General features: G+C 48.4%; 1 protein-coding gene and 1 pseudogene across 2 annotated transcripts; one reads left to right on the forward strand and one right to left on the reverse strand.

Annotated features, from left to right (window-relative positions):
- Positions 1 to 1,604: 1,604 nt before the first annotated feature.
- LOC311608057 (ribosomal protein uL24-like) lies at positions 1,605 to 6,748 on the reverse strand (annotated as a pseudogene). Its single transcript has 3 exons — positions 6,730 to 6,748; positions 3,150 to 3,307; positions 1,605 to 2,140 (listed from the first exon to the last, which is right to left on the reverse strand). The product of its transcript is annotated as a ribosomal protein uL24-like (transcript).
- A 2,530-nt stretch (positions 6,749 to 9,278) lies between these two features.
- LOC311609503 (cytochrome P450 2J5-like) lies at positions 9,279 to 18,004 on the forward strand. The gene is made up of 7 exons (XM_084802651.1): positions 9,279 to 9,338; positions 10,335 to 10,495; positions 11,035 to 11,208; positions 11,597 to 11,738; positions 12,444 to 12,631; positions 15,822 to 15,963; positions 16,060 to 18,004. The coding sequence occupies exons 2-7, from the start codon at positions 10,373 to 10,375 to the stop codon at positions 16,263 to 16,265; spliced, it is 975 nt and encodes a 324-aa protein (XP_084658777.1). The 5' UTR covers positions 9,279 to 9,338; positions 10,335 to 10,372; the 3' UTR covers positions 16,266 to 18,004.
- The last annotated feature ends 9,192 nt before the right edge of the window (positions 18,005 to 27,196 follow it).

Below are 27,196 nucleotides of genomic sequence, written 5' to 3' on the forward strand. Positions count from 1 at the left end.
GTGTGTTTGTGTCTAACTCTAACCAAGCAAGTGAAAAATGTATAATAAAATCCTTAAGATATTGAAGAAGATACCAGAAGATAGAAAGATCTCCCATGCTCATGAATCAGATCATTAAAATGACCAACCTACCAAAAGCGATCTACACATTGAGTGTCATTCCCTTCAAAATTCCAACACAATTCTTTACAGAAGTTGAAAGGACATTTTCACCCTCATATTGAAATAGATACACACACACACACACACACACACACACACACACACACACTAAACTATCTTGAACAATAAAATCACTGCTAGAGGTATCACCACCCTCAGTCTCAAGTTGTACTACAGAGCTGTAATAGTACAAACAGCATAGTATTGGTATAAACACACACACACACACACACACACACACACACACACACAGACACACACACCCCCACACACACAGTAGACATCAACCTTTTCCAAACCTACTTTATTTGAGGTTCTTTAATGCTTATACCTCCCTTCCAACCCACCTACCCTAGATAGGAGAGAAAAGAATGAGAAGAGGAGAAGTAGACCTTTTTGGACTCAGTTCCCCTGGCATAGCTGACAGGAGTTCAGCAGACCAGCAATTCACCAAAGTTGCTGCTGGAACCTGGAGCAGCAGCCAAAGCCCAGGGCCTGGAAGCCTTCGCTGGAACGGTTCTCTCTTGGAGCATCTCAAAGTGGAGCAATGAACAGCCAAACAATACCAAGACCCCCAAAAGCCCGCCTCCTGTTTTGGGCTCTCAGAGTCCTCTCAGAGTCAGTAGTAAGATGTGTTTCAGCTGGCGATAAGCCAAGCCCCTGCGCGAGATGGTTTGTCTTCTAGTGGATAAACATCACCTGATCTCTCACAAGTCTGTTCTCCATCCCACACTTGGGATCAAAACAAAAACATGTTTATATCCACCACCACCACCACCACAACACACACACACACACACACACACACACACACACACACACACAAACTAAATTATCTTAAACAATAAAATCACTGCTAGAGGTATCACCACCCTCAGTCTCAAGTTGTACTACAGAGCTGTAATAGTACAAACAGCATAGTATTGGTATAAACACACACACACACACACACACACACACACACACACACACACATGTTGAACAATAGAATCTAATTGAAGTCCCAGACATAAGTCTACATATGTATTGCCACTTGATTTTTTAAAAAATAAATATTTTTTGGGTTTTTTTGAGACAGGGTTTCTCTGTGTAGCCCTGACTTCCTAGAATTTGCTCTGTAGACCAGGCAGGAAACTCACAGAGCACCCCCTGCCTCTGCCCCTTGAGTGCCATCACTATCTGCCTCATTGTCAGATATCAAGTGCTGGTTTAGCCGACAGCCTGTGCCGCCTGGGTTACACAGTGCACTGTAGATTCTCAGCACTGAAGTCATGGCAGGCTGGCAGGCTTCATGGCATGTCCCCAGACTACACAACTAGATACTTGATGTTAGTGTTATAGTGTTTATGAGTGTGTTTGAGAGGGAGAAAAAGAACTGACAATAAAGTCCACAAAACGGCTGTGGCCTGGGTTTGTTTGTTTGTTTGTTTGTTTGTTTTTACTTAAACAGTCTTTAAATGAGAGCTGTGTATGAGAGGCCCCGACTCCTGCATCCTCTCAAGCATTTCCTCCTTGTATTTGCTCTTCTCCTTTCCTACTTGTCGGGACTTGGCTTTCCTTTCCAGGATCTTCTTCTGGTCTTTGTCCAGCTTTACCCTGGTGACACCCACCTTGCTGGGGTGGATGCCCACGTGGACAGTTGTGCCGTTAGCCTTTTTTCACTGCACTTATTCAGTGTAGACTAGCACATTTCTTCCTGTACACCTGGACCTCCTTGCCAATCTGCTGGCCTTTGTAGTGTCCTTGGACAACCTGCACTCCATCGTCCTTTTGAGTGGGCGTGGACTGGCCATTGTCCTGCTCAGCTCATGGGAAAGAGGGAAAGACACGCTCTTCCTCCAAATGTGAGAAGGTGCATTGAAATAGCGTTTGCGGTTCTTGCTTCAATCAGAAGTCACAAAGGGATTGAGCATCACTTCAGCGGCTGCAATCCAGCGATGGCCGCAAAAGGAAAGAGGTCTACGTGTGACTTCTGGTTCTGTGAAGTTGACCGGTTTGCCCTTTCTTAAGTCAGAAATCCTTGGGTTTCCAAACCTTCTCCAGAATTGGCTTCTCTCTTCTGGAGACTTCACATGGTCACCAGAGGAATCAGGCCAGGCTTCCATTTGTTCTCGTGACTCATAAGAAACACTGAGGAAAAAAAAAGTCGGATAGTGTTGGTGCATGCCTTTAATCCCATCACTTGGGAGGCAGAGGCAGACGGATTGCTGTGAGTTCTAGGCCAGCCTAGTCTACAAAGCAAGTCCAGGACAATCAAGGCTACACAGAGAAATCCTGTCTCGAAAAAACCAAACCAAACCAACCAACCAAACAAACAAACAAAAAACAAAAAAAAGGAAAGAAAAGAAGCAGCACTGGGCACATTAGACAAGTGAAACACAAGAAAGAACTCCTCTTTGTGTGCATGGAGGTCAGTTTAGGGATCTTTGCCTATGTCTCTGCCTTTGGTCCTGCAACCAGTACTTTGTACTAAGGGTTTCTAATGCCTTTACCTCCCTTCTCCGCTGCTCTTAATCCTCCTAATCCCTTCCAACACCCCAACACTAGGTAGAAGAAAAGGGAGGTTAGTGGGGAGAGATGGTGGAGGAGTGCTCTTCGGCTGCTTCTGCCTGTTTAGGGTCGGGTTCTTTGGGGCAGTACCAATCTCAGTCCAGTGAACCAGTAGCCTTCTTCCCCCTTCGACCGTCTCCTCGGAACGTTCCTTTTCTCTCTCTGTACTCTGTTATTTATACCCTCTCCGAGTCCTCAGAATTAAGCTATCTCCGGCCAGCAAAGACCATACCCCCTCTCTGAGCTGCACCAGGCAATTAGCAGCTGTGGACAAACTAAAAACAGCCCCATATCCCACACATTGGCGTTAAAACAAAAACATAACTGGGTTTTAAAGAAACCAAGACCTTCACTGTGTCTTCCCTCTTAGTGGGGCACTAAGCTGGGGGCTGGAGGGGGGGGGGCGAGCACAGGCTCTACAGTGAGGGACAAAATACAGCAAGAAGTGGAGCACTACTGCCGTGGCTGGGGCTGGAATCCTCCATATCACTGTTGGCGTAGAGCCGTGGGAAGGGCTCTCGGTTGCCTGAGTCTGGAGGCAGAGAGGACCGAGTGGCCACTCCCAGAACCCCCAGGGCCCTCTCCCTTCCCTGCACTGGGAGAGAGATTATGGATGTAGTTACTCAAGGAGGCAGGCAGCAGCCTAGTGGAGGCTAATCTCCTGTGGCTGGCTTGGAACCCACAAGCACGGCAAGGTCTTGGGGTCCTCCATGTCTTCTCCTCACCGTCAGGAGTTTCCTTTACTAGTTCAGAGCCTCCCCTGCCCCAGCTGGAGGCGTCCATGAAAAGAGAACACTGAATTGGAGACAGGAGACCTGGGCTTGAATTATAACCTCTGGCTTCATTTTATAGAGTGTGAATAGAAGAGAAACATCTTTCCCAGTACTTTAGAAGTTCATGTGGAGGCCTCAGAAAGGGCGTGCTGGCTTACTACAGTTTTTAAGAGTCATGGCATGGGACGCAGTCTGCGTTTTCTCCATTTTTGCTCTAGAATTCTAAAAGGAAATGGCCCCATGGCCTGGGTAGCAATGGTAGCTCTCTAAGAAGGCTGCCAAGGACCTAGAACAACTTGCTGGCCTGCTATACCAAGGTCAGCCATGTGCTGCATGGGAAGTCCTTTAAGAGAGAACCTTGTGACCATTGCTCAGTCACTGAGGGTGAGAAATAAAGGCTTTTGTTCCCGGGGGTGGGATGGGGCGAGGGTGGGGTGGGGTGGTGGTTTTCATGCTTCTGTCACTTGCGGTCTTTGAAATATGGTGACCCAATGTGCTGGGAGTGTCTCTGTTTTAGAAACTGAGTGCTGTCCTAAGCATGCAGAATAGTGTAATCCTTGGGGGTAGGAGGGAGCAAGCCTGTCAAAGGTCAGCACACTTGGGAGAGTTGGGCAGCCCTGTTTCCCAGCAGACAGAATGCTGTAACCCTTGGGCAAAGGAGGGAGGAAGCCTGCCAAAGGTTAACACTCTTGGGAAGGTTGAGCAGACATGTTTCCCAGTAGGGTGACAGGTTTCCCATCTTTGAAAAAAAAAAAGCCTTTAATGTTGCATCTGATTTGAGAAGGCTCTCCATATAGCTGGATAGATGGTGCCGAGGCGGAACACACAGGCATATGACAGAGGCATTACCTTTTTCATTTTATTTCTTTTTTCTTTTTTCCTCCAGGTTTTCAAGACAGGGTTTCTCTGTGTAGCCTTGAAATGCCCAAGTCACAAATCTCCACAGACCACCAGAGACCAGCCAGATGCAGTGTACATAGGGTCTTTTTTTATTGATCTTGCTCCAGAGCAAAGACTGTCTGTTCCCCAGAGGCTGAGGAAGGTGGGTGGCCTTGATTCCTTAGAATACAAGGTTTTTAAAGGCAGAAACCACAAGCGGGACTTTCCCAGCCTTGGCATCACATAACTGGGTAAGGGGCTTAGGGGAATTTGGCCTTAATTGATAAGGTACAGGGCAGAGGAGCTTTGAGTCATGCTGCAGGGAGACTCTTATCTAAATTTTTCATCTGCTGTAGCTGTTACACTTCCGGGGTCTCCCACACAATTGGGGAAGGGGAAGCTGGCCCTAATCTGACAAGGCGAGCTTGTGTTTGGATCTCAGGGAAGTGAGCCCCTCCTCTAGCTCCCAGGGAAGTTGACTTCAAGCTGATTGAGCACAGAGCAGGGAGGGGGCTTCTGCTCAGGGAAGCTAGCCCTTGTCCAGTGCTCACAGCCTTGGCTGTCCTGACTCACTTTGTAGACCAGGCTGGCCTCGAACTCACAGCATCTGCCTGCCTCTGCCTCCCACATGCTGGGATTAAAGGTGAGTGCCACTGTGCCTGGGCTCAGGAGGAAATTCTTATACAAAAAGGCTTGTCATGACACATGTAGGACAGTGTGCTGCCAGGTCCTTCCTCAGTAAGTGTGCCACTCAGATCAAAGCTGAGGAACCTGACACAGAAAGCCAGAGAAAGGGAGGCCTGATGTCATTCATTGAGCTGGCCATGTTGTGAAAAACCAGTAAGGGTGACAGAGCCATGAGTTCAATCCCAGACGAGACCGGGGGTGTGGGAAAGATTAAGCATTGTCACAGGTGGAAGCAGTCTTGGCGGGCTTTACCCTTGGGGCACACCATAAATACCTTGTGAGAAACTGTTTAGAGCCTTCCTGGGCTTGGAATTCAGGAAGCCTACCTGGGAACCCCACCGTGGCTATTGTTTTCCTAATTGACCCTCAAAGGGAGAAAGAGACCGCCCTTTACATGTGCCTGGGAAGGTAGTGAGAAGACAAAACACAGGTTGGGAGGAGGAGAGCGCGGAGAGGAGCGAGCGGCCGGACCAGCACTCTGGACTGAGAAACACCTAAGGACCCGTCCTGTGGAACGGATACCGGAGGTTCACTCTTCTGTCCCTTTAACCTTTTTTTCCTTCTTGTGTGTGTTAGTTGGGTTGTGTAATAAAGCTTAATTGTTAATAAACAGAGCCAACATCGGGGTGCTGTGGGAGCCGCACAGTGTGTAGAAGCATTGGGTAAGGGTGAAGTCTGGTAGGGAAAGCCTCAGAGGCCCAAAGTCGCTGCCTTGTTTTATTTTTGGAAAGGGGTTCAGTATAGGCCAGGATAGCCTTCAGTTCACAACCTTCCTGCCGTAGCCTCCGAAGTGTGCCACCACGGCTGGCCGGCCGGCTAACACCTGTAGTCTATCAAGAGATGTTTTTAGAGAGGAGAGGCAGAACTTGCTGGAGGGAAGGCAGCTTAGTCCACGGAAGCCGCAGTGTTAACTGTTTGCACGCAGTGTGTCCACACCTCGCCGGCTCAGCTGAGCTCTCTTCCCAGGAGACCAGCAAGTTGAACATCCAATCGAGAACCCAGAGACAGAACCCCCAGAGGTGGAGACGGTGGGGAGGGCCTGGGGCAGGAGCCTGCCTGAGTTTGTCTTCAAGTCTACTCATCTAAGGAGCTCCAGCTTCCTCTCAGTTTGGCCTCCTGACCTTTTAAAAATTGTGGTACAAAGCCCATCATGGTAGCATCACCTGTAATCCCAGCGCTTGGGAGGTAGAGGCAAGCAGACCAAGAAGTTCAAGGTCAGCTTTAACTATTTAGAGTTTGAGACCAGTCTTGGCTACATACTTTGTCTCAAAATGAAATAAAAAACATTAGTAGTAGAAACTGAACAGGGTGGTGTACACTTGCAATTCCAGCACTTGCGTAGGGGACAGTCATCTTCCACTATGCAGCAAACCTGAGGAGAAGGTGGGCTATCTGAGATCCTGCTTCAAAACAAATAAAACGCATTAGTCAGAGAAGCTTCTCCCATCCCGCAGTGGGCAGCAGTTAATGCAAAAGCTCATCACTGGCCAGAGTGCTAAGAACAAATGACTGCTGGTGCCCAGCCCTAAATGGGACACCTGCATCAGTCCCTCACCCGTCAAGGCTCAGGGAGCATTGTGGAAGAGAGGGCGGAAAGAGTTTAAGAGCCAGAGAGCTGTGAAATGCTCTAGACACCTCGTAGCTGCTGCACACACGAACTCCCCACAGCTGTGGTTACCTGCACACATCAGAGCCATGGCAGCAGAGAGGGTGCAGCCTCACGGAGCCTCTCCTCTGGACGAGGAATTGTTGGCAGTTGATGACCACTGGGGGAGGAGAGTCATTCCTATGGGAGTAGGACCACTGGCAGGTTGCCTACGCTCCAGCGACTGTCCCACGTCCATGCACAGATGAGTGACACTAATTGGATGTAGTAGGTTAATTAAAAAAAAATCATGAAGCCGGGTGTGGTGGCACATGCCTTTAATCTCAGCACTCAGGAGGCAAAAGCAGGAGGATTGCTGTGAGTTTGAGGCCATTCTGGTCTACAAAGTGAGTCCAGGACAGCCAAGGCTACACAGAGAAACCCTGTCTCAAAAAATCAACCAGCCAAGCAAATAAATAAACAAACAAAGAGGACATGAAGTTGTTTGGAGGATGTTCTTAGGTGTACCAGAAGGAGTTGGAAGTTGAGAGTTGGGGTAGATATGCTTTTAAAAGTATGCATCTAGGACAGTCTCAAGAAAAATTAAAGAATATTACTAGAAATGTCATAAAACACTATGCATACCATAACATTTAGCTTTTTTTTTCTTTCTTTTTTGCCTTTTCAAGACAGGGTCTCTCTGTGCAGCCTTGGCTGTCCTAGACTTGCTAGGGTAGTCAGTTAACAGACCGCTTGAGCAGAGGCTGAGTAGAGCCTCCCCAGCATGGAGCCGTGGGCCAGCAGCAAGGCTGGAGTTCATGTTGGAGGATGCGTTGCAACTCGTCCTCTGCTAGAGCCCTACGGCTCCTGTGTGAGGAGCGTGACTGAGTGGATTTACTCTGCTTGGAGCCTGAGAGCATAAAAGCCAGAGTAGATGGCAGTAAGGTGGCCCGATTCTTGAGTAGGGAGCAAAGGGAGAGAGGAGGCGGCACAGGACCACAGAAATGTTCTCCCTGTTTGGTGGGATGGCTTTCCTGGCTGCCTCTTTCCTGCTCCTGAGGCTCATCGCCTTCTACTGGGCAAGGAGCCGCCTTCCTCCTGGCCCATTCCCTTTCCCCCTCCTTGGGAATTTATGGCAACTAAACTTTCAGCTGCACCCAAGTATGCTGATCCAGGTAAGCAGTGGGCCCTCACACGTGAGGCCCTAAAGGCATGGACTTTGTCCTCTTAGCTTAGGGTCTTTGGAAGTAGAGGCAAGAATCAGGGCCAGGTCTTGTCACCTGCCAGCTCTGAAGCTTTGAGGCTCAGTTTCCTCACTTCCATATGCAGGGGCACACAGGGGTCATAAACTATGGAGCGTACAGACTGAGCAGGAAGTGGGGGGAAGAGTGGGTGTTCAGGCCTACCCATAAGAAGCCCACCCAAGAACCCCCCAAGAAATTGTGACCGTTTACATAGTGTGTATTAGGACACACCCAGGATGGATGGGGCTTGAGTCTGTGACCCTGGGCCAGGTTCCTGAGGAGCCAGTAAGTGCCCTGAGGAGATGCACTGGATGTTGAGTGTCGGGGTGCAGGAAGGTAGGGGTCCACACCAAGAGGGCGGTCTCAGCCAGTGGGGCCACGGGGCTTCAAGTGCAGCCGTGGGATACCTGGTCTCTCCATAGCTGGCTCAGACTCATGGCAATGTGTTTACCGTGTGGTTGGGCTCTACCCCCATTGTGGTGCTGAGCGGCTTCCAGGCAGTGAAGGAGGCGCTGGTCTCCAACTCAGAACAGTTCTCTGGGAGACCCCTCACCCCGTTCTTCCGGGACCTGTTTGGAGAAAAAGGTGAGCCCACCTGTCGTATGAGGGAGGGAAACTGGCTGTACTTTACCGCACTCAAGATGGCAAGGATTGTTGAGACCTGTGAGCAGGGACTGTGAACAGTTTCAGGAAGATGTTCTCAAACCCCTCCACATGAGGGGAGGTGTTAAAGAGATGTGCATAAAAGCCCAGCTCAGCCCCTTCCGGGCTTCACGGTCTCGAGCGAATCAGCTTCATGTTCTGACTTTCAGTGTACTCATCTTTAGATGGGAAACTGTGTTCAACGCCCCCAGGCCTCTCCCAGCCCCCCACTCTTCCATCCCCCCACCCTCCCACCCCCACCCCACACATGGAGAATAAGCTGTCCAGAATCCCCGAGAGGGCCACGTCTGGGCCAGCTCAGAAACTGCCTTGTCCCTCCTGTCCTTTTCTTGGGCCCTTTTGTCTCTCTCCTCCTCTATTTTTCTGCTCCATTTCTGTGGGGACTTGGGACGGAATCAGACTGGAGAGCCAGGACAGGAATATCTGCACTCACTGCCCACCACCCCACAATGCCCTTCTTGGTCAGAGCAGCAGCCCAGAGCAAGTGGAGAAGGTTCTTTGGGGGTCTGCCCTCTAGGCCAGCCTGGTGGAGTTGTCTCAGGGGATCATCTTCTCTCTCCTTGGATTCAGGTGTTATCTGCAGCAATGGACACACGTGGCGTCAGCAGAGACGCTTCTGCCTGACGACTCTTCGAGAGCTGGGCCTTGGCAAGCAGACGCTAGAGATACAGCTGCAGCGTGAGGCAGCAGAGCTGGCTAAGGTGTTCCGCCAGGAGCAGGGTGAGAGGAAGTGGGGCAGGGCAAGCCTGCCTATCCCTGTGCCCCTTCATACTCAAGCACATCATCCCTATAGAGGTATACCGACCTGTGTGTGTGTGTGTGTGTGTGTGTGTGTGTGTGTGCGTGTGTGTGTGTGTGTCTGTGTGTGTGTATGTCTCTGTGTGTGTGTGTGTATCTATGTGTGTGCGTGTGTGTGTGTCTGTGTGTGTGTGTCTGTGTGTGTGTATGTCTCTGTGTGTGTGTGTGTATCTATGTGTGTGTGTGTGTGTGTGTGTGCGTGTGTGTGTGTGTGTCTGTGTGTGTCTGTGTGTCTGTGTGTGTGTGTCTGTGTGTGTGTGTGATGTCCCTGAAGCCTAGGAATGTTACTAGTGGTTCCACTTGGGAGTTTCCCCAAGGCTAGTGGGCATGGCCCTAAAAATGCCTAAATAAGTAGAAAGCCCAAAAGCCTGCTCTGTAGATGTGGATGTGGTCTCAGTTAACACTTAGGGCCTTTTAAATTTCCAGCCTGTTCACACCTTGATTTCCCCACTGTTTTTTTTTTAATTTAATTTATTTATTACATATACAATGTTCTACCTGCATGTAACTCCTGCAGGCCAGAAGAGGGCATCAGATTTCACTATAGATGCTTGTGAGGCACCATGTGGTTGCTGGGAATCGAACTCAGGACCTTTGGAAGAACAGCCAGTGCTCTTAACCTCTGAGCCATCTCTCCAGCCCCTCCCCACTGACTTTTATAGGCCCCAACCCTTCCTTCCCTATGGGAAACTAATACTCACCCTTTCAGGCCTCAAAAGGCCTGAAATCCCTGTCTTGAGGTCGCCCCGGATCCTAGCATAGCTAGTCTTTGCCAGCAGCAACACATCCGCCCCGTGTTCTGTGTCTGTTCAGCCTCTTACGACGTCTTTCAGAGTATGCCGGTGTTGGGAGCACCTCACGGGCTTGAGTGAGGCGGGGGGGGGGGGGGGGGGGGATGGGTTAAGAAGACAGTTGGCAGTGTCTGAGGCTGGGTGAGTGCTGAGACAGAGCTCTGAGTGCCACCTCACACTCAGTCCTCCCTTCTCCTCACAGGGAGACCCTTCGACCCTCAGGTTCCTATAGTCAGATCCATGACAAGAGTTATCGGGGCCCTGGTGTGTGGCCATCACTTCCTCTCCGAGGAGCCCATCTTCCTGGAAGTAATTCAAGCCATCAACCTTGGCCTAGCCTTTGTCAGCACTGCTTGGCGCCGGGTAATTACTTGGCTTTTGGGGAGGCTGGTGTGCAGGCTGTGGGAATGTGGTCTGAATGCAGTTTAGGCAGGAGCCTCAGCCAGGGTTTGGCTGGGATGGTAAAAAGTGGGCAGGAGGTGTGACTGGGTCTGATTCTGGCTTTCTTGGGCTCTCGCTTCTTTGTACACAATTTTGGGCTCTCCACACAAAAGCCAGACCTGAGCTTCTTCTTCTTTTTTTTTTTATTAAAGATTTATTTATTTATTTATTTATTTATCTATTTATTTATTATGTATACAGTACTCTGCTTGCATGTACTCCTGCAAGCCAGAAGAGGGCGCAATATCACATTACAGATAGTTATGAGCCACCATGTGGTTGCTGGGAATTGAACTCAGGACCTGTTGGAAGAGCAGGCAGTGCTCTTAACCACTGAGCCATCTCTCCAGCCCCCAGACCTGAGCTTCTTAAGTCAGAGACCCCCACCTATTTTGGAGCTCAGCTGTCCTGCCACAGGATGGTTGCCTGGATAAGCCCTCAGCGGGCTATTCTTTCCGTAGCTGTACGACATGTTTCCATGGGCCCTTCGCTACATCTCCGGACCACACCAGAAGATATTTAAGTACCACGAGGCTGTGCGAAGCTTCATCCGCCATGAAATTATCAGGCACAAGCTCAGAACACCTGAGACCCCTAAGGATTTCATCAACTGCTACCTGTCACAAATCACCAAGGTTAGCCAGCAGCACAGGAATCGAGGGGCTGTGCTCCTGGGTTGTACCCCATTTCTCAGACATGAGTCCTGTTTCTCATGTTTTGACTCATTCTGCAAACTTTTGGGCACCTTGAAATTTGGGTTAAGAAAGGGTCCCTCCAGGCCCGAGCTGGTTCTCTACATATGGTAGGCTGGGAAGCGGAGGGCGTGGCAGCAGGGGCAGGGCTGGGAAGCGCAGGGGGGGAGGGGTGGGGGGATGGGGGGCGTGGCGTGGCAGCAGGGGGCAGAGCATCCTCAGGAAAGCTCTGATCCTACAAGTCTTGGGACGAGTCTGACCTTAGGAAGACACCAGGGCTGTGCTGCAAGGGACCCTTAGACCCACAGCTGTTCCTTCCCCACGCCACCAGACCATGGATGACCCTGTCTCCACATTCAACGAGGAGAACATGATCCAAGTGGTGATTGACCTGTTTCTGGGAGGCACCGACACCACGGCCACCACACTGCACTGGGCACTCCTATACATGGTCCATCACAGAGCCATTCAGGGTAGGGCACCCTCGGTTATACCATGCCTAACTTCTCCAGTTAGTTCCAAGGGGGCTTCTGGCGTCAGGCACGGTGCGCCCATTGCTCTGTTCTATGGGCAAGGGGAGGGTCCTGTTCTCATCTGTGCGAGGCAGGGGTCATTTCAGTCCCCAGCCTGTGACTTGCTACAGGACCTTGGGGAGTCATCGCACCCCTTAGGACTGGTAACTGGGGAGGCGTTGCTTCGCCCATTCAGTAATGCTTCAGCACCCACTCAGTTCCAGGCTCTGGGTTAATGGTCAGATCACAGTTGTGAGGGACAAAGGCGTCTGGGGGGTTCTCCAAGGAACAAACTGGCTACAACCAGTTCCTGTTCTGTGGGGGCGGAGGACCTTCCCTGTAGGCTACGAGACTCCCATCTGGGTCCTTTCCCTTCTCACAACTTCTCCCTCCAAGAGCAAACTCACAAGGAAGCACATTCTCCCTCCCACGGAACAGTTGATGACGGGGGGGGGGGGGGGGGGGGGCGGGGGGGCGGGGGGGCGGGGCGTGTGTGGGTACGAATGACCTAGTGCTGTGAACTTCAGCAGCTGTCTCTGGGTGGAAAACCAGGTAGAGGTCTGCGGTGGGGTGGGGTGGGGTAGGTTGGGGAGAGGAGGGGAGGGGAGGGGAGGGGAGGCTGGGCCCACGGGCATCTTCCCAAGACCCTCACTGAGCCATCTGCAGAGAGAGTGCAGCAGGAGCTAGACGAGGTGCTGGGCACCGCGCAGACCATCTGCTACGAGGATCGAGAGCGCCTGCCCTACACCCGAGCCATCCTCCATGAGGTGCAGCGCCTGAGCAGTGTGGTGGCTGTGGGCGCTGTGCGGCAGTGCGTGACTTCCACCTGGATACGCGGGTTCTACGTGCCTAAGGTACGTAGCCTGGAACAGGCCCCGTGCCAGACCCAGCACTCGCAGGAAGCACTCCTGCCTGGGGCAGCCACTTACTACAGCTTCTGTCAGCCTGACACTTAGGATTCAGTCAGTCAGTCGCCCGTGGCATTTGCGGCAGTCACTGATTGATAACCTTAAAGCTGCCTTTGGTTCAGAGGTATTTTAAGACACCCCCTTTTCCAATGTTTGTTGTCCACACATATGTTCTACTGTGTGCAAGGTCCTAGGTTTAATACCCAATGATACAAAAATATACCAACAAAATAAAAGTTAGGCTAGAGCCAGGTTCTGGTGGCACACGCCTTTAATCCCAGCACTCGGGAGGCAGAGGCCCGCAGATTGCTGTGAGTTCGAGGCTAGCCTGGCTTACAAAGTGAGTCTAGGACAGCCAAGGCTCCACAGAGAAACCCTGTCTCGAAAAACAAGACAAAACAAAAAAGTTAGGTTAGTAGTACAAACCTGTATTCCCAGAACTCAGGAAGTAGAGGCAGGAACATCAGGAGTTCAAGGTAATTTCCAGCTCCATAGTCAAGGCCAGGCTAGATTACATGAGATTTTGTATCAAAAACCAAAACTAGGGCTACCAAGAAGAGCATATACAGGGGGAGAAGGTCCCCCTCAGTCACAGTCATAGGGGAGGGGAGTAAGGGGAAAATGGGAGGGAGGGAGGAATGGGAGGATACAAGGGATGGGATAACAATTGAGATGTAATATGAATAAATTAATCAAATATATTAAAAAAAGAAATAAAAATAAAATAGAGTAAATAAATATAATTACCAAGTCAAAAAAACAAAACAAAACAAAAAACAAAAACTAGGAGCTGGAGAGATGGCTCGGTGCTTAAGAGCACTTGATCTTGCAGAGGACCCTGGTCATCACTGAGCAGCAGGAGCCTCATAGAACTGGTATGCTATATTCACAGTCAGGAATGGAGAGCAATGGCTAATGCCCGGTAGTGCCCGGTCTGCTTTCTCTACCCTTACACAGGCCAGGGTCCTTTGCCCAGGAAATGCTGCTCTCCTTACCCACGTGGGTAGGTCTCACCACCTCATTTAACATAATCAAAACAACCCCCGACAGCTGAGCTCAGGCGATTCCAGATTTTGTTGAGTTGACAGTTAAGATTACTCATCACACGGCTTCAGCAGCCGAGGGACAGTCACAGCAGCGGACCACATCAGTGGACACTCTTCAAGCTGTCTCTGCTCAGACATTCTACATGATAGTGAACCTCCAACTGCCATTTCCCTGTTGAACTCCTGTTGAAGTCAACCCAGTCCTGGGGCTCAGGCCCTCCCAGGGCATCGCATCCTCTGGAAAGCTCTGATCCTACAAGTCTTGGGACAAGGCTGACTTTAGGAAGACACCAGGGCTGTGCCGCAAGGGACCCTTAGACCCACAGCTGTTCCTTCCCCACGCCACCAGACCATGGATGACCCTGTCTCCACATTCAACGAGGAGAACATGATCCAAGTGGTGATTGACCTGTTTCTGGGAGGCACCGACACCACGGCCACCGCACTGCACTGGGCACTCCTATACGTGGTCCATCACAGAGCCCAGGCCAGAATAGAGTGCCCAGGAGGCAGATGACTCAGCAACTGGGGCGGAAGGGGTGGGGGTGGGAGGAAGGCATGTTTGCCTTTTATGTGTGGATGTGGGGCATTCTGAGTCTGCTCCACGAACTAAGGTCAGTGCATGCTTTGCAAGGCACCAGATGCATTTGGAGTGGGTTACATAAGCAACTCTGGCCTCTTTGCTGATGTCCCTTCGCCTGAATTTGATCATGAGGGATTGTTGAGCTGGTTAGATAGATGACTCAGCTGTTAAAGGCCAAAGCTCACGACCAAAAGAACAAGAATTGATGATGTGGCTGAGGTGTGGCTTAGTGGTAGAGCACAGGCTTAGTACATGTGAGTGAAGCCCTGGCTTTATTGCCCAACACCACACAAACGTGGAGGGTGTGGCTGGCACGGTACATCTGGCTATTTAATCTCAGGCAGATACCCAGGGGGAATTCCCCCACTGTAATGGGAAAACGTGTAGCTTACTGGGGCACTAGTCGAAAACACGTGTCTCCCAAAACCTCTATGGAAAGCCGCAGAGTGAGCAGATCTGGGTTTCTTACTGGTCCAAGTGGCTAGAGCCTGGCCTGTCCCTTCACACACTTGCTGAGCGGTGGTGGCACACGCCTTTAATCCCAGCACTTGGGAGGCAGAGGCAGACAGATCGCTGTGAGTTCGAGGCCAGCCCATCTACAAAGCAAGTCCAGGACAGCCAAGACTATGCAGAGAAACCCAGTCTCAAAAAACCAAAGAACCAAACCAAACCAAAATACTAGCATACACCTACTGGGCACTCTTCAGAAGGGTTTGTTTTGTTTTGTTTTGAAACATAAAGCTCTCTTTGTTGAAAGCAAGAACCCTGCAGTCAGTCTTCTGGTCCCCATGGGATAGTTGGCCTGATTCTATGGACTTGATAAATATCCACGGGGTAGGACTCCTGAACCCTGAGGCTGGATGCGCTAAGACCTAGGACCATAACTAAGCCCCGTTCTTCTCTGCTTGTACCTTTGTGTTGCTTCCCTTCTCACCCTCCCACCATCCTTCCTTCCTGTGCCAAGACTGAGGGTTAAACTCAAGCCCTTGTATACTAGCAAGTGCGCAACCTCTGAGCTGTATCCCTAGCTGCTAATGGTGTTTCTCTTTAGCCCTGGGCCCACATGGGAAGGAGCCTTTGGCCCTTCCTGCTCCCACTTACTCAGTGTGATTGTCTTTTCGGTCCCTCAATTCACTTCATGTATGAGCCAGTGGGCGCTGACTGGGGTTAGAACTACAAGATAGGGAAATGTTAGGACACAGTTCATGGTCAGCCAGTCAAGTTGCCATCTCTGGCCCTACGTTTTCTGTCTTTCCAAAACTTGATCTCCTCCCCCTTTTCTTTCTCTTCATTTTTTCCTTCTCTCTTCTGGCTGCTATGGAGCCAGAGGTACGAGGCTCAGCTCCTTAATGCGTGTGAACCTAGAGCTAAATCTGCCGGTTCAATCTCCCTGGGTCTGGGGCACCCTGGTCACTCCCGCCCACGTAGTAGAGTTGCTCTAGCCCCAGGGCAGGCTGGGTCCTGGGAAGCCTGAGACTGCGTGAGCTACAGCAGCCCTTCTCTGCAGGGTACCATCATCTTACCCAATCTGGCCTCTGTGCTGTATGACCCTGAGTGCTGGGAGACCCCTCATCAGTTCAACCCTGGCCACTTCCTAGACAAGGATGGAAACTTTGTAGCCAACGAGGCCTTCCTGCCCTTCTCTGCAGGTATCCAGGCACAATGTTGGGAGGTCTTGGCGTGGGGAGATAATTGGGATGGACACAGACCTGTTGTTACCCTCCAATCTTTCCCTCTGCTTTCAGGGCATAGGATGTGCCCTGGAGAACAGCTTGCTCGAATGGAGCTCTTCCTGATGTTTGCCACCCTCCTCAGGACCTTTCGGTTTCAACTTCCAGAAGGGAGCCAGGACCTCAGACTGGAATATGTCTTTGGGGGGACACTGCAGCCTCAACCCCAGAAGATTTGTGCAGTGCCTCGGCTGGCCAGCCTCAGACCTGAGGAGGAGTAAGCAGACCTGCCGTGGCAGCGCCCCAACACACAAAGCTTCTGTCTGTCTGCCGCAGCAGCCCCCCACCCCCAAACACACAAAGCGTCTGTCTGCCACTGCAGCCCCCACCCCCAAACACACAAAACTTCTATCAGCCCTGCAAAATCAGGAACTAGGAAGCCGTGGACTTTTCCTAGCTCAGCTGCTCACAGGTCCTCATACTAGCTCTGATGTGTAATCCCAGAACATGGATGTGGCTAAAATCCTGCAACTGTAAATAACTGGGTTTGGGTGGTTCCGTTCTTAAAGTAGGATATTTATGCTTTGGCAGAGGAGGATTTTTATAACATTTGGTAAGGCTTGACATTTAATCCGTTCACATGGTTCATCTGGGGGAAATCAAGTGTCACAATGTTGTAGACAAGTAGACTCAAACCCAGTAGTGCAAGCAAATTCTAGGGACTGGTAGCTGGTGGCAGTGGACACACACCATTTTCTGTCCCCTCCCTGCCCTCTTCGGACCAGAGGGGAGAAGTCCCTACATTTGTGCTCCAGATAAATGTTCTCATCAAATTTTCCATCAAGGACTGCAGCTATACTTTCCCTAAAATAGTCCCAATGCTTTGAAGTAGCATATCTCCAAACAAATCTTTTTTTTTTCCTTTTGGTTTTTCGAGACAGGGTCTCTCTGTGTAGCCTTGGCTGTCCTGGACTTGCTTTGTAGACCAGGCTGGCCTCGAACTCACAGCGGTCTGCCTGCCTCTGCCTCCCGAGTACTGGGATTAAAGGTGTGCACCACGATGCCTGGCTCTCCAAACAAATCTTATTAAAAGAAAACTTGTGTTAAATGGAAATGGAAATAAAAACCTGCTAGAGCTGCTAAAAACAGAACTCTGACACTCCTAGGAAATAGAACGCAAAGAGCCAAGAGTGTTCACACACGACTGGTGACTGTCAAATGGTAAAATCATGGTGGAAAAGAATTTGGCTGCTCTTTGTAAAACTAAGCATTGCACCACAACTCCAGCCGTCTCGGTCCTCAGCATCTTCAACCAGAGAAGCAGAATGTATGCCTGGATGAATGCTCATTGTTTGATTCCACTTCTGTGCTACTTTTTAAAGGAGTAAAACAGATGAGTACTTTTTAAAAAGATAAATGGAGGCTGGAGAGATAAATTAGTGTTTAAGAGTACTTACTGTGTGTCAAGGAAAAAAAGTATAGGAGTTCCTCCATCATGTGTTCTTTTTTTTTTTTTCTTGTTGTTGTTGTTGTTGTTGTTGTTTTTTTTTTCAGAGACAGGGTCTCTCTGTGTAGCCTTGGCTGTCCTGGACTCACTCTGTAGACCAGGCTGGTCTCGAACTCACAGCGATCTGCCTGCCCTCTGCCTCTGCCTCCCAAGTGCTGGGATTAAAGGCGTGCGCCACCACCGCCCGGCCATCATGTATTCTTGCTGAGGCTATTTCTGGTTTAACTAGAATTTGACCTCTGATGCATCAGTCCCATGGAAAATTACTAAACTCTGTTCTAGGAACCTGGAGGTAGAGATGCCTCAGAGAGCTTATCTTACCTTCTGGTAAACTGCCTGCTCGTGCAGAATCCCCTACAGCTCACTGCTTATTTTAGCTTCTGTAAAACTGCTTGCTTCTTCAAATTCCCCTTCAAACACACCATGCTCTGAACACTTGGGTCTACAGTGGATCCCTGAATACCTGAGTGTGATCCCAGCCATCAGCAATAAAGCTTTTTAATTGTCTATTAACTATGTCTGAGTGGTAATCTCTGGTGGACTCCCCATAACCATTGCTCTTCCCAGAGGACCCAGGTTTTGATTCCCAGCACCCACATGGTGGCTCATAACCATCTGTAACTCCAGTTACAAGGAACACGATATCCTTCTCCGATCTCCTCAGACATCAGGCATGAACATGGTACACAGACACACATGCAGGCAAAACATATACATAAAATTAAGAAAAAAGAAAAAAAATTTTTTAGAGAACTTTCTGTGGTGGTGGATGCATAGCTGTATGTATTTAGGGAGACTCATACAACTGCACCTCAAAGATCCGTCTCTCTCTCTCTCTCTCTCTCTCTCTCTCTCTCTCTCTGTCCTCCTCATATACTATTTCCTGTTCTCTTCTGCTCTTTTCTGACCAGAAGGTACATATCTTCTTTTGGGGGAGGTGGGCTTGAGACAGGGTTTTTTTGTGTAGCCTCAGCTGCCCTGGACTCACTTTGTAGACCAGGGTAGCCTCAAATTCACAGTGATCCACCTGCCTCTGCCTCCCCAGTGTTGGGATTACAGGTATCCATCACCACGCCCAGCTAATATTGAAATTTTCATTTGCAATATTTCAGTCTGGTTTTTCTTCAGTATCCCTTCTCTAAGAAAATCCTTTATTGCTAGCAGTGGTGGTGCACGCCTTTAATCCCAGCACTCGTGAAGCTGAGGCAGGTGGATCGCTGTGAGTTCAAGGCCAGGCTAGTGTACAGAATGAGTCCAGGACAGCCAGGGCTACACAGAGAAACCCTGTCTCAACCAAAAAATCCTTTATTTATTCATTGACAAGTTCATACATGTAGACAGTGTATCTTAATTCTACCCTAACTCCTCCCTCCCACTCTCCCCAGAAACCTCCTAAAAAACAGCCTTCCTTCCTACCTGTCTTTTCCTTTTTCATTTTTTGTAACCCACTCACTGGGTCCAATTAGTGCTGACTGCTGGGATGCCAATCTTGTTGCTATGACTGGTGGCAGTAATCACAGCTGAGGTGAATAGCTGTCGCAGCCACGACATGTCCAGAGGGCAGCAGTCATGGTTTTCTTCTCCTACTTCTGGCTCTTATATTCTCGCCCGCTCTCATCTTCTGCAGTGTTCTCTGGGTACTGGGGTAGCTGTCCAGCTTAGGGCTGAGCGCTCAGCAGTCACTGTCCTCAGGGCTTTGACTGTCTGAGTCTCCACTAGCCCACTGCAGTAAGAACTTCTCTAGCCAAGGCTGAGAACTGCACCAATCTGGGGCTATCAACTTAATATTTAGAAGGCAGTCTGACAACATGTCCATTTAGTAAAATGGCAGCGGTGGGTGCCTGTTAGGGCCTATGCCTCGCAGCCATGGCATTTGATCATGTTCACGGCACAAAGCATGAATTTCCTCCAGTGGAGCAGGCCTCAAATCCAACCTGAAAGCCGTTGGCTTCCCTCACAAGCTTCATCTCACGCTCACCGCAGTGGGTAGGTCAGCATTACATCATTCATCCTGAGTGACACCACTGACGACTCTCCTCCCCTAGTGGCCTGCATAGCATTTCCTGCTGCTATGAAAGCTAGCCTTCAGGAAGGAAGTTTCCAGGTCACTTTCAGCTTGGTTTCTCTGACCTACCACAATAGAATCTTACCATATAGTTATGGTGGGACCAAGAACAATGGTAATAGATTATATTGTTTTATGGGGCAGGGCTCCCTAACCAATAACTCAAAGGGGTATACCACACATAGCCTTGAGATTTTCATTTAATAACATGTCTTTTGGGATTACTTGTGTTCAAGCTCCCTCTTTCGTTTGTTTGTTTGTTTGTTTTGTTTTGTTTTGTTTGTTTTGTTTTGTTTTTGAGACAGGGTTTCTCTCTGTAGCCATGGCTGTCCTCGAACTCTACTCTGAAGACCAGCCTGGCCTCACACTCACAGAGATTTGCCTGCTTCTGCCTCCTGAGTACTGGGATTAAAGGTGTGGGCCATCACTGCCCAGCTCAAACTTAAAAAAAAAAATTATCTATTATTTATACAATGTTCAGCCTGCATGTGAGCTTGCATGTCAAAAGAGGGCACCAAATTTCAGTATAGGTGGTTGTGAGCCACCATGTGGTTGCTGGGAATTGAACTCAGGACCTTTAGAAGAGCAGACAGGGCTCTTAACCACCGAGCCATCTCTCCAGCTCTCCCCCTCCTCCCCAGCTCAAACTTTTTAAAAGTATATTTTGAAATTAGCTTCCAAAATAGTGGATTTCCATAAGGTTTTGTTGTTGCTAGTTCATGGTGGTCTGTTTGCTTTCGTGACCGAGTCTTACTATGTAGACCAGGACAGCCTCAAAGTCTCGGAAATCCGCTTGCCTGTACTTCCCATGTATTGGGATTAAAGGCATGCACTGCTCTGCCTGGCTTGTGCTGCTCCTCCCTACCCTCCCCCACCTGTGTGTGTGTGCATATGTATGTGTGTGTGTGCGCAAGTGCGTGTGCGTGCGTGAAATCAGTTATATTCTTTCTGTTGAAGTATTTGCAATCTTTATATGGGACTTAGATGTGGTAGAATTGGGATCCAGAATTCACAAACTAGTTGCTCAGACCAGAAGCTCAGGCGCCTCATCATCACTTACTCACTTCTGCCACAGTCGTAGGAAACAACTCTGCGCTTACAGTGTGGTAGCATGTCATTTTCTGGGACCTGCAAGCAGCTGCTCTGCCTTCTTCTTTTCTCTTAAGCTCTTACATATGATCCTATACATACATACATACATACATACATACATACATACACCTAACCCATCCGTACATATGATCCTATATATACACACACCTAAGCCATCCGTACATATAATCTTATACATACATACTACCCCTGTCCTATCCTTACACATGATCCTACACATACATACACCTGTCCTATCTTTACACATGATCCTATACATACATACATACACCTGTCCTATCCTTACACATGATCCTATAAATACATACACCTGTCCTATCCTTACACATGACCCTATACATACAAACATACACCTGTCCTATCCTTACACATGACCCTATACATACATACATACATACACCTGTCCTATCATTACACATGACCCTATACATACATACATACATACACCTGTCCTATCCTTGCATATGACCCTGTACATACATACATACACCTGTCCTATCCTTACACATGACCCTACACATACATACATACACCTGTCCTACCCTTACACATGATCCTATACATACATACACCTGTCCTAGCCTTACACATGATCCTACACATACATACATACACCCATCCTATCCTTACACATGATCCTATACATACATACACCTGTCCTAGCCTTACACATGACCCTATACATACATACACCTGTCCTATCCTTACACATGACCCTATACATACATACATACATACACCTGTCCTATCATTACACATGACCCTATACATACATACATACATACACCTGTCCTATCCTTGCATATGACCCTGTACATACATACATACACCTGTCCTATCCTTACACATGACCCTACACATACATACATACACCTGTCCTATCCTTACACATGATCCTATACATACATACACCTGTCCTATCCTTACACATGATCCTACACATACATACATACACCCATCCTATCCTTACACATGATCCTATACATACATACACCTGTCCTAGCCTTACACATGACCCTATACATACATACACCTGTCCTATCCTTACACATGACCCTATACATACATACACCTGTCCTAGCCTTACACATGACCCTATACATACATACACCTGTCCTAGCCTTACACATGACCCTATACATACATACACCTGTCCTAGCCTTACACATGACCCTATACATACATACACCTGTCCTAGCCTTACACATGACCCTATACATACATACACCTGTTCTATCCTTACACATGATCCTATACATACATACATACACCTGTCCTATCCTTACACATGATCCTACACATACATACATACACCTGTCCTATCCTTACACATGATCCTATACATATATATACCTGTCCTATCCTTACAGATGACCCTATACATACATACACCTGTCCTATCCTTACACATGACCCTATACATACATACATACACCTGTCCTATCCTTACACATGACCCTATACATACATACATACACCTGTCCTATCCTTACACATGACCCTATACATACATACATACACCTGTCCTATCCTTACACATGACCCTACACATACATACATACACCTGTCCTAGCCTTACACATGACCCTATACATACATACATACATACACCTGTCCTATCCTTACACATGACCCTATACATACATACATACACGTGTCCTATCCTTACACATGACCCTACACATACATACATACACCTGTCCTATCCTTACACATGATCCTATACATACATACATATACCTGTCCTATCCTTACACATGACCCTATACATACATACATACATACACCTGTCCTATCCTTACACATGACCCTATACATACATACATACACGTGTCCTATCCTTACACATGACCCTACACATACATACATACACCTGTCCTATCCTTACACATGATCCTATACATACATATACCTGTCCTATCCTTACAGATGACCCTATACATACATACACCTGTCCTATCCTTACACATGATCCTATACATACATACACCTGTCCTATCCTTACACATGACCCTATACATACATACATACACCTGTCCTATCCTTACACATGACCCTATACATACATACATACACCTGTCCTATCCTTACACATGATCCTATACATACATACACCTGTCCTATCCTTACACATGACCCTATACATACATACATACACCTGTCCTAGCCTTACTCATGACCCTATACATACATACATACACCTGTCCTATCCTTACACATGACCCTATACATACATACATACACGTGTCCTATCCTTACACATGACCCTATACATACATACATACACCTGTCCTAGCCTTACACATGACCCTATACATACATACATACACCTGTCCTAGCCTTACACATGACCCTATACATACATATATACACCTGTCCTAGCCTTACACATGACCCTATACATACATACATACACCTGTCCTATCCTTACACATGACCCTATACATACATACATACACCTGTCCTAGCCTTACACATGACCCTATACATACCAGTCTTATCCTCACCTAAGGGAAACACCTTCTAAACTCACCTCCTGTTGACCATAAAAGAGACATTCTGTCAGTCTGTGAGACGAAAGAGACATTCTGGGAGTCTGTAAGCCACTCTCCAGGGGTTGCTTTTGTGGCCACTAGTTTGTCAAAGACCCTAGACCCCACGCTGTGCTCGCCTGAGGCATGGGAGGAAGCCTCTTATGCTCAAAGATCCCACTTTTCTCAGATCATGTTGGGGGGGGGTTAAGGGAGGAGCTGGGGGTAGAATATATATATTCTTTAAAAGGCTGGGGTGACACACACCTTTAATCCCAGCACTTGGGAGGCAGAGTCAGGTGGATCTCTATGATTTTGAGGCCAGTCTGGTCTACAAAGTGAGTTCCAGGACAGCCATGGATGTTATAGAGAGAAAACCTGTCTCAACACCCCCCTCTCTGCCTCTCTCTCTCTCTCTCTCTCTCTCTCTCTCTCTCTCTCTCTCTCTGAATGTGTGTGTATGTGTGCATGTATCACATGGAGCCAGAGTTTCAGGCAGTTGTTGTAAGGGCAAAATTAATGCCATATTATACATGTAATGTATAGTCTGCATCTAATGCCGTGATCTGTGAATGTTCTGTGAGAACTTGTTCTCCAGGTGACTTCACTTCTTCCTGTGTTCTGGAAATGACCATGCACTGCCATACACTAGACCTGCCAGCCGTCTCCAGAAACTCCACCAGAGCGATTAGATACAATTAACTCCCAATGAGCCTCTGAGATAAAACAACTTCCCTGAAGATCCAGCCTCCCCCTCAATCTGCCTAAAGGTTGACCTTCTTGTGACCCACAACCCCCACTTCCCTTTATGAAGCCATTGCCCTTGAAGCTCGGGGTCAGTCTCCTATCCTGCTGTGTCAGGAAGGATTGTGATCCAAGGCTCAAACCCGTAATACAGGACCCTGTGTATGTTGCATTGGTATCAAGTCCTGGTGGTCATTTTGGGGGTCTTGAGATCTGGGTGATCTCGGAATTACATTGTGAGTTACCCAGAATGAGTGCTGGGAACTGAACTGGAGTCCTCTAGAAAAGCTGCTAGTGTTCCTAACCCATGAGCCATTTCTCCAGCCTCCATATAAACAAACAACAAACAAACAACAACAACAACATAATAAGAAAAGCTAAAAGAAACCAGGCAGTGGTGGCAAACACTTTTAATCGCAGCACTCAGGAGACAGAGGCAGGCAGATCTTTGTGAGTTGGAGGCCAGTATGGTCTACAAAGTGAGTTCCAGGACAGCTAGGACTATACAACAAAACTTTGTCAACAACAACAACAACAACAACATAACATCAACCACAACCAAAACCAAAACCCAACCAACCAAAAATTGTGAAGAGAATGTAATCTTGCCTTAGTCTGGCCCAAGGTGAAAACAGTCTTGGGATGCTTGACCAAACTGAGACTTCGTCTCTACAAACTGATAAAGATCTTAGAATAGACTGAGAGGAAGGAAGTATTAGCCCAAAAGACAGGAGCCTGCGAATTGCCAGGGTATTGTATTGCAAAAAGCAGTGTGTGTGTGTGTGTGTGGGGGGAATAGGGAGGGGGAAGGAGGTGGGAAGTAAGGAATGGGAGAGGGAGATCCGAGGTTCGGTGCCTGGAGTTTCAAGATTGGAGGCAGCGATCTTGGTGGAGACCTCCAAGTTTGGTCAATGGACAGTGCGGCTTCGTCTGTGGAATAGGTGAGATCACCTATTGGACTCCTGAGAAATACGCCAGGGGAACTGCCCCACGGAACTGATACCCAGGAGGTTTCATTTTTGTTCCCCTTAATCTCCTTTCCCTCCTAATTAGGGTAGTCGGGTTGTAAGGTAGGTACATGACTTTAATGAATCCCTAATAAAGTAGAATCGTTAAGATATCAGAGCCAACAACAACAACAACAAAAAAGCTAAAAGAAAAAAAGGAAACACTGATAGCACCATGTGAATGAGAAGAAAATAAGCAAAGTAAATCTGTTTGAAAAGATAGGTTTTGTGTGTGTGTGTGGGAGGGGGACGACTTTTCTGTTTACCCACTCTAGCTCCCAAATAATGTGACAGAGACCTAGTATATGTATTAATACTCTTTAGGCTCCATAAGTGGGCAGATATCGATCTGTTCTAACCCCTATGCTAGTTTGGCTACTTCCCAGCCACATGCCCCAAATTACTTGCTTCTGTTCCATCAGGTCAGTCCTCATGGCCTTGTCCTTCCCTCCTTCTCCTCTTCCTCCTCCTCCTCCTCTTCTTGTTCTTCTTCTTTTCCTTTTTGAGGCAGGGTTTCTCTGTGTAGCCTTGGCTGTCCTAGACTCACTTTGTAGACCAGGCTGGCCTCAAAGTCACAGAAATCTACCTGCCTCTGCCTCCCGAGTGCTGGGATTAAAGATGTGCGCCACCTTTTCTTCTTTGTTCTTTCCCTACTTTGTGATCCCTATCTGAGACACCAAGACTGGAAATGGAAGTTCAACTCCTTCCTCCCCCGCCTCCACCCTGCCAAAGACAGGGTTTCTCTGTGTAACAGCTCTGGATGTCCTGGAACTCATTCTGTAGCCCAGGCTGGCCTCGAACTCACAGAGACTCACCTGCCTCTGCCTTCCAAACGCTGGGATTAAAGGCGTGCGCCACCACTGCTCGGCTGCTGCTCAGCTTCTTTATTAACCAATCAGAGATAATTGGGGAGCAATGTGTTTATACACATTGATCAATGATCATGACAATGCCCACTTTTGGACTGCAGCCAGATCTCGGGGGCACAGAAATCAGCATCTGAATATAAAGCACACCAGACAAATCCCCAACAAGTGACTGGTTTGGGTTGATACAGAAAAAGTAGAGGAGGGAAAAGTAAACAGAAGGGTACAGTAGGGACATGTTGGGTGGTGACGAGACAGTTTGGCTAAAGGTACAATGAGGGAAGAGAGGTCAAGCAATGCAGCCAAGCAACCTAAAACAAGCCAGACTCTCTGGAGACTAAGGCACAGATCCTGCAAATCAAGACAGCCTGTGGTGTCTGGAAAACCCATGAGAACAAAAGGAAAAGGAAAAGAATGGGGAGGGGGAAAACAAAAAAAGAAGAGGTAGAGAAGAGGCAAGAACAGAGCAGACAGAACAGGTCACAGCTGGCCTGCTAAAATGACACTGGGCAGCAAATAAAGGAGCAGTAAGCAAGGTGGGGCAATGGTGACGCACGCCTTTAATCCCAGCACTCGGGGAGGCAGAGGCAGGTGGATCTCTGTGAGTTCGAGGCCAGCCTGGTCTACAAAGGGAGTCCAGGACAGCCAAGGCTACGCAGAGAAACCCTGTCTTGAAAAAACAAAACCAAACCACAAACCAAACCAAACAAACAAAAGAAAGAAAGAAAACAGAGGACCGTACACCCAGCCCTTAGCAACCAAACTCGAGTCCCATCCCAGAAGCTACAGAACCTACAGAAGTCTCTCGAGAATCTTCACTCGTGCCCTGACTTGCAGTTCTTCTGCAGTGTGTCCTGACTTGTTCTCTCGGTTTCCTTTGACTCAGGGTCGTTTTCACCATGGTTTTGAATAGGCTTTTATTTATTCTTGAAGCCTGGGAACACCAAGCCCAGACCTTCACCACCAGTAACAAAAGAGTTTCTGAGAGGCTCCTCCTCCATCATGCTTTTGCCTCTTTGAGTAAATAAATGAGACCATAGAGTAGTCCTGGGTGTGCTTCTCATAGATTATAATCTCACAATAGAAGCCACGGGTCATATGGCTGCAGAGGAAGCTAAAAACGACTTTTACTATAAACGAGGTTTCTTGTGAGAGTCCTAGAAAACTGCCGATTAACAGTTTGGAAAGGAAAAAGGGCCATGCTTAGGCATTAAACATAATACTTTGCTATTGTACCATCCTTGTTTGAAACATCGCTCCAGAAAGGGAACACTGTCTCCACAGCAACACTTAACTGCTGTGGTGCCTGACTCTCAGTTGGCTAGAGACCAGCCAGACTCAACGTGGGAGACGCCCTTCCCTTGCCTCCTTTCTATCCC

This window comes from Acomys minous (assembly GCF_964271855.1).
Source record: "Acomys minous genome assembly, chromosome: 11".
Taxonomy (NCBI): Eukaryota; Metazoa; Chordata; class Mammalia; order Rodentia; family Muridae; genus Acomys; species Acomys minous.

Coding starts and splice junctions, on each gene's coding strand:
- LOC311609503 (XM_084802651.1), top strand. CDS start 10,373: ATGACAAGAGTTATCGGGGCCCTGGTGTGTGGCCATCACTTCCTCTCC. Junction 12,632..15,821: donor GCGGGTTCTACGTGCCTAAG/GTACGTAGCCTG, acceptor CCTTCTCTGCAG/GGTACCATCATCTTACCCAA. Junction 15,964..16,059: donor CTTCCTGCCCTTCTCTGCAG/GTATCCAGGCAC, acceptor CTCTGCTTTCAG/GGCATAGGATGTGCCCTGGA.